Below are 18220 nucleotides of genomic sequence, written 5' to 3'. Positions count from 1 at the left end.
GCAGGATGTTCTCTGCCTTGTTGCACTCCTTCAGCAGGTCTTTGAAAATGGCCTTGCCCTGTCGTGCAATCGTTTCTGGGCTCATTCTGAGGACTCTGAGTTCAGTTTCAATCCAGTTTCTCAAACAGACGATCAATGATGGCACTAAAATTTTCTGGAGGGTGACAGCTCTGTCCCGATTTCTCGATAATTATCTGGATCAGATCGCTGACTAGGCTTCTCATGCCCATTTTCCTGATCTTTGTCTCCTCAGTCTCGCTCTGGTTTTCCGATGGACTCGGGTTCCAATTCCTGCACCTGAGAATCTTTAGTTAACCGGATCTCTGGTGCACAGTTTTCCAGATCTGTGATGTCTGATGGATCTTCAGGAGGACTGAGGGGCTCAACAGGTGAGACTTCGTCAACCTTTGGCTCTGGTTCTAATTCCTCCTCCTGCAGATCTCCAGTTAACAGAACCTCTGGAGGAATCAAACCCGCCATGGCCACAGTTTCCTTGGTGACTAAGGCGGGCTGAGCTACACATCCTTCTTCCTCACTTTCATATTTTCGCTCCAGTGTATTGCCAGTAGAACCTTCTCCTGCAGATTTTTTCCCATCTTCAACATGGACGCTCAGCTTTGGCTTCTCTTTACTGTTCACTGGAGCAACCTTAGAAGAATGCTTGCCTCTTGATCGTCCCTGTCAGACCTTTGAGCTTCAATTTCGGCTCAGCAGTTTTGTTCTGCATCTCTTTTTCACCATCTGCAAGCTCTTTAGACTGTACTGGGTTGTCGACAGCTACTTTTTTGGATTCCTCATTGGATGCACGCAATCCAACCATGAGGTCCTTTATGATCAAGTTTGTTTCCTCAACCATATACCTGATTATTATGGATTTACAAGGTGCCTGGTTGACATGATTTCTTGGAGGATCATCCGAGTCCAAGCTCTGATAAATTCTATCCAACAGATATTTCACAATGAGCCGGTTTAAATTCTCGGTGTGCTCGGTACGGTAGTCTCCGTCGACGTCCATTATTTCAGTGAAGGTTTCGGGAACTTTGTTGCCCACGGCCGCCTCAAAGGACTCAATAGTGAATTTTTGCTTGTGGAGATTTTCCAGAACGTTGGATGAAAATAGTTCCAAGATGTCTCCAAAAATCTCCCCCAGAGTGCAGGTGGTGCTGGCTTCACAACGTAATAGTCTGTCTAAAAGAAATCCTAACATAATGCTTTTAAGTTTGCCGTTGGAATACAAAAAATGTCACAAGATGTGTAAGAATTGAGTTTGGAAGTCACTGCACATTCCGAAAAAGTTTCATGGTAAATGAGGGCTGAGGACACATTTCCTTGACTATGAGATCATTTTATTCTTTAAAATATGTTTTAAACAGTGTATTATGATTATTTTAATTGCTTTACAATGATTTGAAAACAAATGGAAATACATAAAATGCCAACATAGATAATAAATAAATAAATAAATAAATACATAAATAAAAGTTATTATGAAAGGTAATAATACAAAGTAATCAAAAGATGGGAGAAATAAAATAAAAATAAAGAAACTGCACAAATAATGATAAATATCAGTGTCTTCACAGTCATAAAACACTGGATAATTTTGAAATAAATAAATAAATAATTTATATGATATCTCAACCCATGTTCAATATTTTAGTTGGGGAGGAGCAGAGAGGAAACCAGGTGGTCTGCTTTCATTAGACAGTCTTTGACTTCCCTCCTGATCAGCTCCCAGGCGTCAGCACTGTGGCCCTGAAGACACAACAATGTTATTATTACATTATGCAGTTTTGAAACACGACATGCATAGTAGCAGACAGAGAATGTAAACTGACCATTTTCACCAGGATTTCATTGGATAATCTCTTGAAATACAAGTGCAGCTTGGTGTTCCTCTTCTTCATGTGGCTATGGCCTTTAATCTGAAATAATTAGAGAAAAGTCAGGTTTATAGATTTTGTTTTGTACATTTGTTGTGAGATGTGTTTATATTAAACTGCTATGAAATGTATCCAATCTGAATGGAGGTGAACTTACACAGGAGTGAAGTTCATCAGTCTGTTTGTTGACAACATTGAGAAAGTTCTCCACTGTGACCTCCTGCCATGATGAAGAGCTTTGATCTTCCTCAAACAGGGCAGAAACCTCCTGCAGGATGTGAACTGCGAAGGAAAGTTTACCTTCAGCCTGGAACAAGAGGAAGAAGAGGAAAACTATGAAATGACTGAAAGAATCATTGCTGGCTCATCTACAATAGATCATAAGCAGCAGCTGTAGATGACTTACTGATGCTTTGGATGCCTGGCTGTACAGATGATCAGGGAAGGCCACAGTGTTCTCTTCATCCTCAGTGCTGTTAGTAATGTTATTCGCCTGCAGCACAAACAGACGTCAGACCTTAAATACATTTTCATAGATTAGACGAACTTTAAAAAGTCTTCAAATCTGGTCTCTTACCATCATATCCAGCAGATTCAAAGAGTTTCCGCTGTACTGTCTGAATTTATGCTCCATCCACCTGCAGCTCAGCGCGGAGCCTGAGCAGAACAGACCGAGAAACACACAAGCGAAGAAAATTCTGTTCAGCATCTTGACTTTGTCCTTTAACTAAACAATAAAACTTCTTTGTACACGAACTCTGATGTCTCCTGGTGTTGTTGTGTGGACGCAGAGCCGCAGCGGAGCATTTAAGCCAGAGCCTGCATTTCGCTTTCCAGACACACCTTGGGAAAAGCCAGCGGAGGAGAGAGCGGCTTTCATTCAGGTAGAAAACGAACCATTGTTTGGCTCGTGAGCCTGTATGGTGTAAATCCGTGTGAACGAGTGAAATAATCATGAAAAATAAGCCGTGTTCTGAAATAGTTGAGGCCACAAAAGCTGCAGTGAACGTTTCAAAACAAGATGAACGTGGTGACTTTAATTGAAATACATTTATCCTCATGGGTCATCATGGGATGAGGCACGTTTATACGTCAATTAGCCTGATAATAAACCAAACTTTGTTCTTGAATTTACTCAATACCCATTAGAAACAACTATTTAGATACTAATTTCTAAGGTACGGAATGAAGTTTCCTAAGATAAAAGTTAGCTGATCCAAACTCGGGGTCAGGTAAGAAACAGAGAAACAAAATTGACAGCGGTGGGAAGTAACGAGCTGGTACGTTTAGTTCGTTTCGAACCCGTATTTTGTTCAGGTGCTGCAGGACATTTCGTACTGTGTCAATTCCTTACCACCTCATTAGCACATGCAGTAAAAATGTCTGAACTTTCTTTGATTATGTCAGTAACGTGTTTTTTTTTTTCAGTGGAAATATTTTAAAAATAGTTGTTTTGTTTTCTTTGTTGTTGAGTCTTCTTTTTTTACATCTAAAAGAAATCTTTATCTACCTCACCAGAATGGGCACGCTGGAGAAAATGAAGTTGGATAAGTAAATGTGTGAAAACACGATAAATGTCCATTTCAAACATAGAATAGAATAGAATTACTTTATTCATCCCAGCACGGAAATTATTTCGCAGTTACAGCATAGAGACAAGACACACAACAACCACCACTGAGTGGCAATTGTAGACAAAATAAAAATAAAAAGAAAATATAACGTGCTGTCAATATAAAAAGCAACTTGAAAAAAGAAAAGCAAACATGAACTGAATTAGTTTAAATCAAGGCTGAAAACCCATGATTAGAGCTGCCTTTGATTATTGGAATGTTGGTCAACATATTAGATTTGTATTTGCTTGATGATTTTGATGATGACATTTGAGAAAATGCGACGTACTGTATATTGCTTGTTGCCTAATTTGTTGCTGGGTTATGTTTTTATGATGTAACGCACATTGAACTGCCTTGTTGCTGAAATGTGCTGTAGGCTACAAATAAACTTGACTTGAGTTAGATAACTGATTTCGAAATGACTGACAACACACCTGGAAGGTGTGTCGGAGTTGTTTGAATTGCATCAATTCATTGCAGTGGCCACCGTACTTCATCAATGTGAATGAACTGACAGCAGCGAAACAGGGAAAGTTGGAGAGAAACTGAAAGCGGCTCTGACGCTCACTATGATATTTCATCTTTGTTTTAGCTGGAACACGCGGCTGCGGGCGTGTTATTCACAATTATTCATAATTAAATTTAAACTTGTCCATCTCGCACTAATACCATTATTTAGCATAAGCTCCTTAATATAGCCAAAAGGTTAAATCAGCTAACATTAACCAAGAAAACAAATAATAGACTTTACCCAACAGATATCATTCAACAAAAGCATGCTATAAGGCACTCAACTTTGTAGGATCAAAAAACTAAAGACTTCGTTTGTTCATTATTCAATTAGTACTTCCCCCTGTCTATTGTAGAATATATGTACATGCTGTGACTATTTATTCTAATTTCCTCTATGTGCGTCTGAAAGCGCGGTCGAGAAAAATTAAAAATATTTCATTCAATAATAATAATAATGGTAACTATTATTATTATTATTATTATTATTATTATTATTATTATTATTATTATTATTATTATTGTTATTATTTACATTATTCAAACCTGAAATCGGCCAAATTGACCTGAAAACCGCAGGATGACGGTTTGATGAAACATTAGGAAAATGAAATTCTTCGCTCTGGCTTAAATGCTCCGCTGCGGCTCTGCGTCCACACAACAACACCAGGAGACATCAGAGTTCGTGTACAAAGAAGTTTTATTGTTTAGTTAAAGGACAAAGTCAAGATGCTGAACAGGATTTTCTTCGCTTGTGTGTTTCTCGGTCTGTTCTGCTCAGGCTCCGCGCTGAGCTGCAGGTGGATGGAGCATAAATTCAGACAGTACAGCGGAAACTCTTTGAATCTGCTGGATATGATGGTAAGAGACCAGATTTGAAGACTTTTTAAAGTTCGTCTGATCAATGAAAATGTATTTAAGGTCTGACGTCTGTTTGTGCTGCAGGCGAATAACATTACTAACAGCACTGAGGATGAAGAGAACACTGTGGCCTTCCCTGATCATCTGTACAGCCAGGCATCCAAAGCATCAGTAAGTCATCTACAGCTGCTGCTTATGATCTATTGTAGATGAGCCAGCAATGATTCTTTCAGTCATTTCATAGTTTTCCTCTTCTTCCTCTTGTTCCAGGCTGAAGGTAAACTTTCCTTCGCAGTTCACATCCTGCAGGAGGTTTCTGCCCTGTTTGAGGAAGATCAAAGCTCTTCATCATGGCAGGAGGTCACAGTGGAGAACTTTCTCAATGTTGTCAACAAACAGACTGATGAACTTCACTCCTGTGTAAGTTCACCTCCATTCAGATTGGATACATTTCATAGCAGTTTAATATAAACACATCTCACAACAAATGTACAAAACAAAATCTATAAACCTGACTTTTCTCTAATTATTTCAGATTAAAGGCCATAGCCACATGAAGAAGAGGAACACCAAGCTGCACTTGTATTTCAAGAGATTACCCAATGAAATCCTGGCGAAAATGGTCAGTTTACATTCTCTGTCTGCTACTATGCATGTCATGTTTCAAAACTGCATAATAATAATAACATTGTTGTGTCTTCAGGGCCACAGTGCTGACGCCTGGGAGCTGATCAGGAGGGAAGTCAAAGACTGTCTAATGAAAGCAGACCACCTGGTTTCCTCTCTGCTCCTCCCCAACTAAAATATTGAACATGGCTGAACCTTTAATTTATTATTTAAGTATTTATTTACCTATATATTCCTAATTTTAGTGCTTCTGCTGTTACCCAAACTAGTATTTCCTTCTGTTTCTTTTTGTGGAAATAAAGATGATTTGAAAAAATAAAACTACAAAAATGACTGAGTTTTATTCTATCATTTTACTTCAGTAGTATTGAAGAAGCCTTTCAGTTCCCCCAAAATTAAAACAAAATTGCAAAGAAATGTGCAACTAGAATATTTCATAAAAGAAAATTTGAATGCAACTGACTAAGTCACTCCAAAAGCTGAATTTGTTTATTTTTGACTGATTCAGAGGTGGAATTTCTGGTGAGCTGAGGGTTATTGTCATACCTGGGGTTCGCTTGAGGTTGAAGTGATGGCGTCAGGATTTTCTAGATGAATTTATGATTCCCACTTTCAGCAACTCATTCAAGTCCTGAAGCAGCAAAGCAACCCCAAACCACAATGTTTGAACGTCAATATGAAGTTCCACTTTTGTCTCAAGAGTCCACAGGATATTTTAATCAAAAGTCTATGGGCCCTTGTGTTTTTTTTGATCAACAGTGGTTTTGCCATTGCAACTGTCCCTTGGATGCCCTTTTTGCCCAGTCTTCTTGTTGAATCATATGCAGACTGTAGTGCTTTAGATGTCACTATGGGTTCTTTTAAAGTCTCCTGGATAAGTTGTTGATCTGCCCTTGGAGAGATTTTGGTAGAGGTGACTCCTGGGAAGTTCCACCGCTGTTCCATAATCTCTCCATTTGTGCATAATGTGTGGATTTTTGAGATCTTTCAGCCTAATTCACTGTTTGAGACAAGTTGTTTTTTTAAAATAAGTAGATACGCTAAATTAGTCATAACGCTTGGACTCATTTCCTGTTCTACCAAAATGATTAAATGTCCGTGTCCTTGTAAGACTCATGATGAATCCAACCCATCTGGATTTGTTTCTCAATCCAAATGGGTTGAGAAACAAAAACAAAGAAGTATATATATGTGGTTCCGAGAGAAGCTAAAAAAAATACTTTTTACCAAGTAAGTAATTGATTAAAATACACTTTTAGTAGTGTTTATCTGTTTGCTTTGATCAGGAAATATAGTTTTTCAAATGTATATAATCTTTCACAGCTTAAGCAAATTACAACTGTATCCAGAGATTTGTTAATTAGGCCTAATGTAAATTATTAGGAATAGATTAAGAATTTTATTTTGTTTTACATTTTTCATTGATCAAAATCCGTTTATTAATTTTAAACTATGTTGTGAAAAAATACTGGTGCCTGACTTTCAAGTATTAGGTCTTTGCTCTGTTTTCACAGCAGCTTGACACATCTTAAAATTTGGCTCATTTTTAATGTCATTGTTTCAAATTTCAAACTTTGTTAGTCTGGATGCGGTGTCGAATCAATGCAATTACTGTTTTTCATCACCAGAGGGCGCATGAACAAATGTATTTTTTTTTTTATTTGAAGCCCACTTAAAATGCTAGATTGGTTTCTTTAAAAATATGCTATCTTATATTTGCATTTCTACTGTAAAATGTGTTATTTCATTTACATTTTCACACTTCGCACACACGGCAATAAAAGTAAAACAAACAAAAAGTTGTTCATAAATTGAATGAATGACGTTGAAATTAATGCGCCGAGTACGACAATGTCGTGTAATTTGGGTTAATAGGCCTATCAATAAACATATTATATTTATTCTAAAAAAAAAAAAAATAAAAAATAAAAAAAAAAACTTTTATAGAGTCTGATGACTTCATTTTAACTAACCAGAAACAAATGTAGTTCGCCAAATCTGGAATTCAAATGTAAGTAATATGGTCTCTAATCTGATCATGAAAGGTTGAGTGGTGAGCTATTCGTCTGAAAGAATTATAGTTTTTTGTTTTCACACAGCGGGTTTCAGATGGGACAACGCGAAATATCGCTGAACGATTCCAAGGAAGGAGCGTCGACGCGCGTCACAGGCCGCAGACGCTTTCATTTCTCAGCAGGAACTTCCCGTTTATGGCACCTATGGGATTATAAACACACCTTGTTGCTCATGAGCCACACCATTTTTCCTAACTTAAAAAAAAAAAGCATTTTTTTTGTTTTTCCTTTCACAAAACATTTTATTGACATGTTATGTTTACTCAGGTTGGCAGTTCCACATATAACATGAAATAAGACATTGCTTAAAAATATTAATCGTAATATTTTCCATACTTATAAGTGAAAAAAGTAAATAAAACATTTATTTATGAAGCTATTTATTTATTTTTCATGATGTCATAATTTGGACTCCAAGCCTTTTTGAGTGCGTGCTGTAGTTTCTTCTAGCCTATAAATATTCAAATTAATCATCAATTAATTTGATGATTAATTTTGCTAATTGAATGCGAAATGTTTTACTGCTGAGGTGAGAAATTGACGTTCCGAGTAAAGCTGCACGTATTTCGAAAATGAAATCTGTGCGCCCAATTTAAAGGGGCCGCTGCAGGTCAGATCCACCAGAACAGCCGGAGACATCTGGAATTTATTCATATTGAAAGGAAATTTGTCTTTACATAAAAATAAATAGATACATAAATAAAAATAAAAAATCAAGATGCTGAGCAGAATTTTCTTCGCCTGTATTTTTCTCTGTGTGTTCTGCGCATGCTCTCCGCTGAGCTGCAGGTGGATGGAGCATAAATTCAGACAGTACAGCACAAACTCATTAACTCTGCTGGATTTGATGGTAAGAGACCAGATTCAATTTTTTTATATTTAATATTTGATAAGTTCAGAGTATTTGCTGATATTTATGTCTTTATACGATGCAGGCTTACCATTACGTAAATCAGGACCCTGAAGTGAACATTGCGGCATTCCCTTATCCTCTCTACCACCAGGCTTCAGGAGCATCTGTAAGGCATCTACAAAATCAAAAATTAATATTTATTTTTGATTATTTGCATGTAACAACCTGTGAATGGTCTCCTCCTTGTTCCAGGCGGAGGCTAAACTTGCCTTCACTGTCCAGGTTCTGAAGGAGGTTTCTGCCCTGTTTGAGGAAGATGACATCTCTTCATCATGGCAGGAGGTCACAATGGAGCACTTTCTGAATGTTGTCAACAAACAGGCTGATGAACTACAGCTCTGTGTAAGTACAATTCATTTGTAAACCTCTGATTAATCTTGCAGCAGTATTCACACCCGTTTTCGACTAACGTTTTGTCACAATATAACCACATACCTGATTGTACAATAATGTGGTTTACAAGATAGACAAAAACAAAATAGCACCTAATTGTCTCATTGAAGGAAAAGGTTACAAAATGACAAATTAGCCAACAAGTTTTGATGGGGTTCCCTGACTACAATGTTTGCAGATCCATAGACTCAGATCTATTCCAATTACTTTTTATAAGACAACTTTAACTCAGTCAAATTAGATAGAGGGTCACTGCAAACAAGTTTCACATCTTGCTATGCCTTATTTGAAAAATTAGAACATTACTGAAAAATGTATTTATTTCACTAACTCCATTCACAAAATAAAGCAGTTTATATGGCTTACTTTCACACAAGCTGCCTTTTACAAGCATTTATTTCTGTTAATTATGATTTCTTACAATTACAGTTAATAAAAATACCACATTTAGCAAGCATATTCTAATTTTGTCATCCAAAGATCAAATATTCAGAGCAGGATGTGCATTGTTAGTTTTCTCACTCAAGTATCATTTATCCATATTTGGCTAGCGGTAAATTACAAATAAGACTTCTTATGGCTTCCTTCTTTCAGCAATGGCTTTCTTCTCACAACTCCTTATAAGCCCAGGTTTTTCAATGACACAACACATAGCTGTGAGGTTGTGTCAGTTGTGTTGTTCAAAGATTGTCCAATCTCAGCTGTGGATCTCTGCTGCTCCTCCAGAGTTACCACGGGTTTACTTTATTTGCTAAATCGTGGATTTCTGAAGGCGGTTGGTTGCACTGGATTTTTCTTCAGAGTGGAGAGGCTCAATATAAATGCATGACACACTTCACACTTTCAGATCTTTATGTGTAGGAACATTTAAAAACCATATATCATTTCACTTTTCACTTCACATTTTAGTGCTCCTTTGTGTTGATCTATCACATAAAGGTCCAGTAAAAACGCACAGAAATTTGAGAATGTCATGAGGTAAAATACATATGAATACTGGAGGTGTTAACCCCACATAAACAGAAAGGTTAACCTTAAACCTTTTAACGAATAAATATTAATTTTATTATTTTCTTTTTTTTTTAGGCTGGGAACCCAAAAAGGCCAAACAGGAGGCTGCACATATACTTTAAGAGACTCTCAAACAGCGTGTTTGGACAGATGGTGAGTCTCCCTTTCTAATTAGGTGGCTAAACTTGTGTTTTATTAATTTTTTTATTTGAACATTGTCAACAGTTTTGATGTATTACTTATTCCACAGGGCCACAGTGCTGAAGCCTGGGAGTTGATCAGGAGGGAAATCAAACTCCATCTAATCAGAGCGGACCATTTGGTTTCTTCTCTGTTCATCTCTAACTGAAACCTCAGCTTTTCCAACAACGATCTGTTTATTTAATTGCTTATTTATTATTTTTGTATTAAAGAACATGGAATTGACTATCAAATATATTCTGAGACACGAATTTTTTTATATATATACAGTATTTTATTTAAAAACAATATTTGATTTAAAAACAATAAAAATCACCCTATGAAGCAACCTGAAATCTGTTTTTTCTTAAACACAGATGTTTTACATGAAGTCAGCCTCGCTAAATTCCTAATGGAGAGCAGTTCTATGCTGCTATCATGTGACAAAATGGTAACAAAATGAGATACAACAAAGTTGATCAAATAATTATATAAAGCACCCAAAAAAAATTTAAATAAAATCTGCAGAAATTTCAGATGTTAGAGCAAACAATTTCTTTCACAAACACTAAAACGTATAAAATTATCAATGCAAAAATCAGCCAAAAGCATGCTACCTGAGATTACAGTGTCATTAATTAAAAGACTGTATTACTGTTTTGTAAAGAATCATTTGGTCATTCCTAATCCAGAATCTGAAATGATAAGACGGATCAAACTTGAAGATAATGACTCTACTGTTCCGATTAAAAAAAAGCCCCATAACATTTACAAACCTACCCTGAGACACAATTCATGCATTCATACAACTACCACCAATGAAGGTTCTTTGTTGTTGTTTGAATTGTGTTGATGTCCTTTAAATTTAGTTAGCAGTGATATTTCTGTCCTGCTGGGTCACAACTGTCAGCTGCTGTTATTTTGTTGGGCAAATGCTGGAAAATGTAGAAGTAAACTGTTTAAGCATATGACAAAAACGGCACCATTCTCTGTAAAACACAGATATATTCACACCCGACAGGAGGCTTGTCTGTCTGCTTTTCACTGCACAACTGAAAATGATGAATATGTACTCCATATCAATGGGGCAGCAGGAAATGTCGGTTTCACTCCCATGGGGCCTCGGCTCCTTCAGCCCGAGCGTACGCCGTGAGATCTTCATACAGACCTCCTCCACATGCCTCAATGGCCAACCCCTGAAATTGGGGATTAGATTAAATTAATCCACTTACATATATGTGTCTGAATCCAATGTTTATTCAAAAGAGCCAACCAATATCTAAGAAAGATTTTTCTTTATCTTTGAGTACACTTTTATTTGCATGAATGACTCAGACACAAGAAATGCAGCTGCTAGATGTCAAAAAGAAAAAAACGAAAAAAGAAATGCTGACATTAACAACAAATATTTGCATCAACTTTGATGACCTTTCTACAAAAGGTCATTGTGGGTAGTACCACTTTGTTTTTTCCAAGAAAGTAACAGAATGATAATAAAAAGTCTACTTGGGACTGACCTACCCTTCAGCAGATGTACAGTATATATCCCCAACATTAAACGTCGTCAAAACATCGCAAAAGAAATAATAAATAAGTAAATAAATAAATAAATAATACTGCTAACCAAAAACGTTTTAAGACTAGTCTGTAGTTTTGGACTAGAAATCCAGAATACAATACAATGAGATGCAATATTGTAGAATAAAATTCATAGAAAAAATGTATATATTCTTTACATTGACCAAATCTTACAAGTAAATAATCATTAGTAACAACAATAATAGAGTTAATTTAGAATTCACAGGAGTATTGAAGTAATGTGGATTATTACAGACTTAATTACTTTCACAGAAAAAATTGCTGTATTCTCAGCAGTTCTGTGTTATAATGTCTTATCTTTATTTTAGCTTATGTTGCATCAGATTTATGTTGCATTTTAAGAAAAATAGATAGGATAATGTAATTAACAACAGCAATATTAATTAACCGGAGACAACAACCACTCAATCTTAAATTAAAATATTATTCTTGGCCTTAGTGGAATATTTCTGTATTACAGTTACTGGTTCATATTTAAATGAGCAATGTGCAATAAATGTAACTAAATTTAACCATTTACAACAATATTTTTACTCAACAGTAAGTCTGTAGATCCCTAATGTTTTATAATTTCACTGTAAAGTCATATATATTAGATGCTTAATTGGATAACTATTGTCATTGACTTCTTTTTGCATCAACAAAAACCCGTTACAGTGTATTTCTTAATCTACAGATACTCATTTTAATGTTACTGTGAATCAATTCTGGCGACAGAGAAAGCGTAGTCCAGACAAGAAGCTGCCAGCAGCTCCAACAAAGGATGAAGAACAAACAAAGCAGTTGTGGTTAAAAAGTTAATGATGCAGGGAGACAGAGCTTCCTGTTGGCTGTCAAAATTACACTTGTACTTGTTATGTAAAAGAGACACATCTGTGAAGAGTTTTGAACGTGACATGGCTTTATTAAAAATAAATGAACAAAGGAAATGTACAACCAGATTAGACAAACCTCATAGATGTGGTCAGCTTCAGGCTCTTCATATAAGCTGTCGTTATCTTTCACCTATATGAAAGGGAAGAAAGAAACTCTGTTAGATATTTGGCATGACATTTATGACTACTTTAAATAGATAGATCCATCCATGTATTTTCAAAAAAAACTCTATTTTGTGTATCTATTATTATTATGAAGAAAAGAGAACCTCTGGAGCACAATCAAGGCCAGAATTCATAAACAAGTGCTTATATATCCAATACTTTTTAAAATGTATCTTTATGTTACATTACCAGTGTATTTATATTATTTGCTTACTACCTTAGGTATTCATATGTTTTATCTTTTTATTTTATTTAGGATATTTAGAGACATTAATTACTCTGTTATCTTAACTCTCATACCCAGGCCCATCAAAAGTGCCACAGTTTAACAAATAGTAAGTTTTTATATATTATTTAAATCCATTATGAATTAATTAAAACAGAAAGTGCATGCATTTAATACATTAATTCAGTGGTTCCCAAAGATTTTCTGGGCTCCCCTATGGATTACAAAAATATCCCCCCCAAAAAGAAAAAAAACTTCAACTGGGCACACACATCATTCAATTACACATAAACCTATACACATATTTAGTTTTTAAACTCCACTGAAGTTTATTTCACACTTCAGGTTGCAACAAAACACACTACAAACCATTTTTACAGTGAAACACGTTTGTGTAACTGTTTTTTTTTTCATTCATTCATACCGCTTCCTGCGCCCCCCCTGCAATGGCACTGCGCCCCCTAGAGGGGGCGCACCCCACACTTTGGGAACCACTGGATTAATTGGTGGACGTATTCAGAGAGATTTGAATCCCAGCATTTGCTTGGTTAACCTGCACATCAATTTATATTGACCACAACAACCCCATCGAGTGACCCTGACAATAGATTAAATAGTACCCCTAATTGTATCAATCTAATTTGTATTAATCTAGGTAGGGAGAAGCACCTGAGTGTTGTTGCTAAATACGTCTATCCCTTTATGACCAGATCTTCTGATGGCTACTGCCAGCAGGATAATACATAATGCCACAAAACTCAGATCATCTCTAACTAGATTCCTGTCATAATAAAGAGTTCCCTCTACGCCAGTGCCCTCCAAAGTCACTAGATTTCAATCTGTGATGTGTTAGAACACCAGATGATGGTTATATGAAACTACCTAATTAAAAACAGTTTTTCTTTTTTTCTATCCTCTTTATGTCTGATTGTTGGGGGGGGGGAAAAATCATAATTTTCCTTATGATGCATATGCTTTTGTTGAGTTAAAAACAGTGTGATGAAAGCAATTCGTACCAGATTTTGTCTACGCAGCAGATAAGCACCGATACAAACACCCAATAGCAGGCCCTGCAGGACAATAAGGCCATCCTTCATCTGGCTTCTGTACTGGGCTTTGACAGGGTCATAGGGCCCTATCATGGAGTGAAAAATGAGAAGTTAGAGGTGTGTTTTGACTGTGTATTATTTATATCTATCACACAGAGTCTTGTCCACTTACTGACTACTTGTACTTCAGTTCCAGGGCCAAAAGTGTCATTTACTGAGCAGTAATACACTCCTCTGTCCTCTACTTTGAGCTCCATGAAGTAAAGGAAAGCGTTTTGGATCATAAGTTGACTTTCAAACCGAATCCTTTCATTATGCACAATCTTATTCTTGTCTGCGCCATATTTGTCAGCTTTGTACCACTCCACTGTGCCTTTCAGATCTTTCGGTGAGACTTGGCAGTAAATAGGCACTTTCTTTTGAGGTCTTAATCCGTAGAACCTGGGTTTCTGGCTGATCTTCAGGGCGACTGAGCAGACAACAGAAAAAGTTACATGAAATTGAAAAAGATAGAGTTCGCCATTCCACTTAGCCTCAAGAGATAATAATACAGTTTACTTGGGCACAAGAAAATGATTTACTTGGGTAAATTTTGTATTTGGATATCTAATTCTTAGGACTAGTTATGGTCTGAAGTAATCCTAGGGTAAGCGCTATGAAAATGTAAAGTCCAACATTCAAAATTATTTGATTAATTCTGTTGATAAAATCCACCTGAATCCTCTATCCAAGTATTGGGGGTAATTTGTTCAATTAATGTATATAAGCAAAAAATAAATTAATCCCGTTAATCCATGTTTTATTGTAAAAGATTATCATTTCTGATATTTTAAAACTAAATATTTTACCAATGTTCAATCAGATAATCAGTTGAGCAGTTTACTATAGCAGCAAAACTTGTAAGCAACATCAATGTTCAATGCTTATTATTAAAATTATTCATTTTATTAAACAATTAAACAAACAAAAATCTTGCTGAAGTCCATTTTACCAAAATGTTAAAATCGATTAGCAAAAGCAAAAATACTAACATTTCTGAATAAAATGATTTGACTTCATAAATGATTAGTAGTTTAATGGGTTATAAAGCATGAGGACTTTCTTTTATTTGAATTTTTTGAATGGCAACTTGACACAGATATGCACGAAAGATGTCAGTTTTATCCTGTATTTTATTTACAGAGTGAATCAAAGCTGAGAAAAACAACCACCAATTAAGTGACGATAAACACAACAGAGTTTGTAGAGAGAACAAAATGAGTTCATACTGTAGTTTCTCTTAAAGGATAAAAAATGCTTTTAACAAAGTTCTTCAGTTACTGTAAAATAATTGTAAAGAAGCTCATCAACATGACAATAACATAACATTCTTTGTCTCAGACAAGAACTTCCTCTTTTCCCCTCCAGATGGCCAGGAAGTAAAGGTAAAAATAACATGCAAAATTCCTGTGTGCCTGGTAGCTGTGGTTAAACAGACCTAAAAAACTAATTATAGTTAGATTTTTAACTATAATTAGTTAAAAAAATGTGTTTTATATTGTAGCTATAAAAACACACAGCTATTACCGGAACAAGATTAAATTTGCTAACATTGATTACAGGTGCTGCAGAAAATTACAGGTCCTACATGTTTTTTTTCTGAGTTTGCTAACAAGTGAAATGAACCATGTGACAAAAGTTTATAATTACCTGATATACTTATCAACACAAATCCAAAGCATCCAGCTAGAGTCCAACGCATGATGACATGCAAAAGGAAGAACTGACTTAACAGTTGACACGGCGAGTGAGTGGAAGTCTCTCTGTAGTCTGAGAAAGAATTAAGCTGTTACTACAGTGGGTGTGGAGTCAGTCTGACAAGCTTCAGCCTCATGCAAATGAGGGAAGGAGAGCAACAAACCAAAATAACTTTGAACAATGCACTTTCAATACTACAGCCTGAAAAAATATAAGTTCCTTTAAAACTCAAAGCAAATTATTATAGCCTTTGAATCTGGGAAATCTAAAGAAAATAATATATGTTTTTGAGCCTTTTGGTGAAGATAGCAACTTAACTTTAAGTTGTTTTAACTGGCAATGAGTTGTTTACACCACTGTGGAGGGATTTTCAGCCACTCTTCTTTGCAGAATTGTTTTTAATCAGCCACACTGGAAGGCTTTCAAGCATGAGTGGCCTGTTTAAGGTCACAGCAGCTTAATCGCAATCAACTTTGGCCTCTGACTATTCTACTTCACGGTCTGAATGATAATTTATTTTAGCCATTTGGAGCTGGACATGCTGGCGTGCTTTGGATCATTGGCCTGCTACAAAGGTCATTAAGGCATGAAGAAGTTTTTGTTTTTCCTTTTGACCTGTACAATCTATCACTGTTAAAGTATTCTTTTAAAAAATAACCACATTGCAACAAACATTTTGAGTTTCATAAATATTCACTAAATATTTTATGGTTTAGAGCTCACTATTCCAGTGAGAAAATTGGTGCGGTTTGCCATTTATTGCAGTGGAACACGTTTAAGGAGGTAAGGTGTTCTGGTAAAGTCATTAGGGAACTACAGCAAACAGCAGATGTTATCAGATGCAACAATTTTAAAAGCTATGTTGATGTAATTTAAATAATTAGTTCAATTTATTAAAGCTAAATAAGTAGTAATATGTAGAAACAACAGAAAAATACTAGGAGACTAACATTGTGGTCTTGAACAACATGATTCTATTCCTTTTGGCATCTAACTAAGCTTCGCCCTACAGAGGGCATTCCCCCGTGAACTCATTTCCTTCACATAACAGGTGAATGTGTATGTGTGTGCATGCAAGCATGCAAGCAGATAAAAGAGATAGAAGAAAGACACAGAATCATATATCCATATCAATATATATAGACTACTTATTATCTGCAATCATTTGCAGTTTATCCAAAGCAGAAAGACATGTTCTACCTAAATATTTAGTTGCTTATTGGAATTCATACAGTCATATTCAACGGCATTCATCAACTTCACCTGCCATATATCACATTGCACATTTTATTGATATTGTGCGCTCCTGTTTCCTTTCAGCATTTCCTGACAGAGAGCAGATTCTGGTCAGCCAAATAATGATCTGAACCAGTTTAGCACAGTTCTGGACAATCCCACCCTCTTCTCTATCTGTTACCAGCAGCATGAGGTATCCAGGCACCATGTCCTCCATGGATACCTCCTCTTCTTCCTCCCCCCAAAAGTTTTTAAAATTAAAACAAAGTATTGTTGCCAGGGTCCTGAACAAGAACACCAACCCCTGACATGCGGCCAGTCCAAATATCACATGTAAGTAATTGAGAATCCCATAATCATCAGAGAACTATTTACTAAGGAACTAAGCAAGGGAAGGCAGCATCTATTATTTATGCTTAAAAGTTGGGAGCTATTATCAGTTTTTTAAATCAGCTATTTTTGTGATACATTATCATTTTACTGCTTCTTTCGAGCCATGCTTGGATTATTTGTATATAAGTTTGCCTTGTGTATGAATGCTAGCATAGAAACAGGCTTGCCTGAAAACTGGTAGGCTTGTTATGCAAGAGCCATAACCAGTCAAGAGTGAAGTTTTCAAATCAGCCAAGCTGATCACATTTCCCTAATTCTGTGCTCTGTGTAGCACCAGTCCAGTTTTTATCCACTGCATTAGCTTTATCAGTTTTTACAATATGGCAACACCAGATAAATCAATTTAAATGCTGCACCCTCCTCAAAGATGGACTTGCATTTCAGCTTCACAGTAGCTTTACTAAATCTAATGTTTGTAAATGTAAATATGAAGTTTTACACTTATGTTTTTAGGGTGACTTTTTTGAAAAAGAGCCTTCTGTCTAATTGGGCATAAGAAATGTTAATATGCGTTGTCACTGTAAAAAACTAAATTCAAATTTCTACAAAGAAATTGGCTGCCAGCAGCTATGCTTCAGCTCATTAGACGAACGGCTGTTTGAGCAACAGATTTCTTTTAGGGGGGTATAAAATGGCTGAAACAGGAAAATGAACAATGCACCCTGATTGTAACCCAACTCTTCTGACATTATAAACTTTATCATTCTGTTTTTATCAAACTGTTTTGTGGGACTCTCCTGTATAACAGAAAACAAGGGATTATATTATTTGTTTTTCCCCATTTTTAATTCCATTAATCTTAATACATTAATTTCAATACATTATACTTTGAGGCAAAAATCTACTGTTTTCAGAGTGTCAGGGAGCCACA

At 36.0% G+C, this 18220-nt stretch overlaps 4 protein-coding genes across 4 annotated transcripts; 2 read left to right on the top strand and 2 right to left on the bottom strand.

Annotated features, from left to right (window-relative positions):
- Positions 1–1656: 1656 nt before the first annotated feature.
- Positions 1657–2592, bottom strand: LOC114152279 (interferon a3-like). Its single transcript, XM_028030116.1, has 5 exons — positions 2461–2592; positions 2290–2376; positions 2041–2190; positions 1839–1925; positions 1657–1755 (listed from the first exon to the last, which is right to left on the bottom strand). Exons 1-5 carry the CDS (start codon positions 2590–2592, stop codon positions 1657–1659), a joined length of 555 nt encoding a protein of 184 aa, XP_027885917.1.
- Positions 2593–4738: 2146 nt separating this feature from the next.
- LOC114151693 (interferon a3-like) lies at positions 4739–5672 on the top strand. Its single transcript, XM_028029046.1, has 5 exons — positions 4739–4870; positions 4955–5041; positions 5141–5290; positions 5406–5492; positions 5574–5672. Exons 1-5 carry the CDS (start codon positions 4739–4741, stop codon positions 5670–5672), a joined length of 555 nt encoding a protein of 184 aa, XP_027884847.1.
- A 2545-nt stretch (positions 5673–8217) lies between these two features.
- On the top strand, positions 8218–10803 carry LOC114151694 (interferon a3-like). Its single transcript, XM_028029048.1, has 5 exons — positions 8218–8422; positions 8508–8591; positions 8678–8827; positions 9965–10042; positions 10140–10803. Exons 1-5 carry the CDS (start codon positions 8291–8293, stop codon positions 10236–10238), a joined length of 543 nt encoding a protein of 180 aa, XP_027884849.1. The 5' UTR covers positions 8218–8290; the 3' UTR covers positions 10239–10803.
- cd79b (CD79b molecule, immunoglobulin-associated beta) lies at positions 10134–15828 on the bottom strand. Its single transcript, XM_028029045.1, has 5 exons — positions 15673–15828; positions 14156–14452; positions 13951–14069; positions 12620–12673; positions 10134–11265 (listed from the first exon to the last, which is right to left on the bottom strand). The coding sequence occupies exons 1-5, from the start codon at positions 15722–15724 to the stop codon at positions 11176–11178; spliced, it is 612 nt and encodes a 203-aa protein (XP_027884846.1). The 5' UTR covers positions 15725–15828; the 3' UTR covers positions 10134–11175.
- Between the last annotated feature and the right edge of the window lie 2392 nt (positions 15829–18220).

This window comes from Xiphophorus couchianus, chromosome 10 (assembly GCF_001444195.1).
Source record: "Xiphophorus couchianus chromosome 10, X_couchianus-1.0, whole genome shotgun sequence".
NCBI lineage: Eukaryota > Metazoa > Chordata > Actinopteri > Cyprinodontiformes > Poeciliidae > Xiphophorus > Xiphophorus couchianus.
The sequence above is the reverse complement of the archived record's forward strand: the minus strand, read 5'-3'. Positions and strand labels throughout refer to the sequence as shown.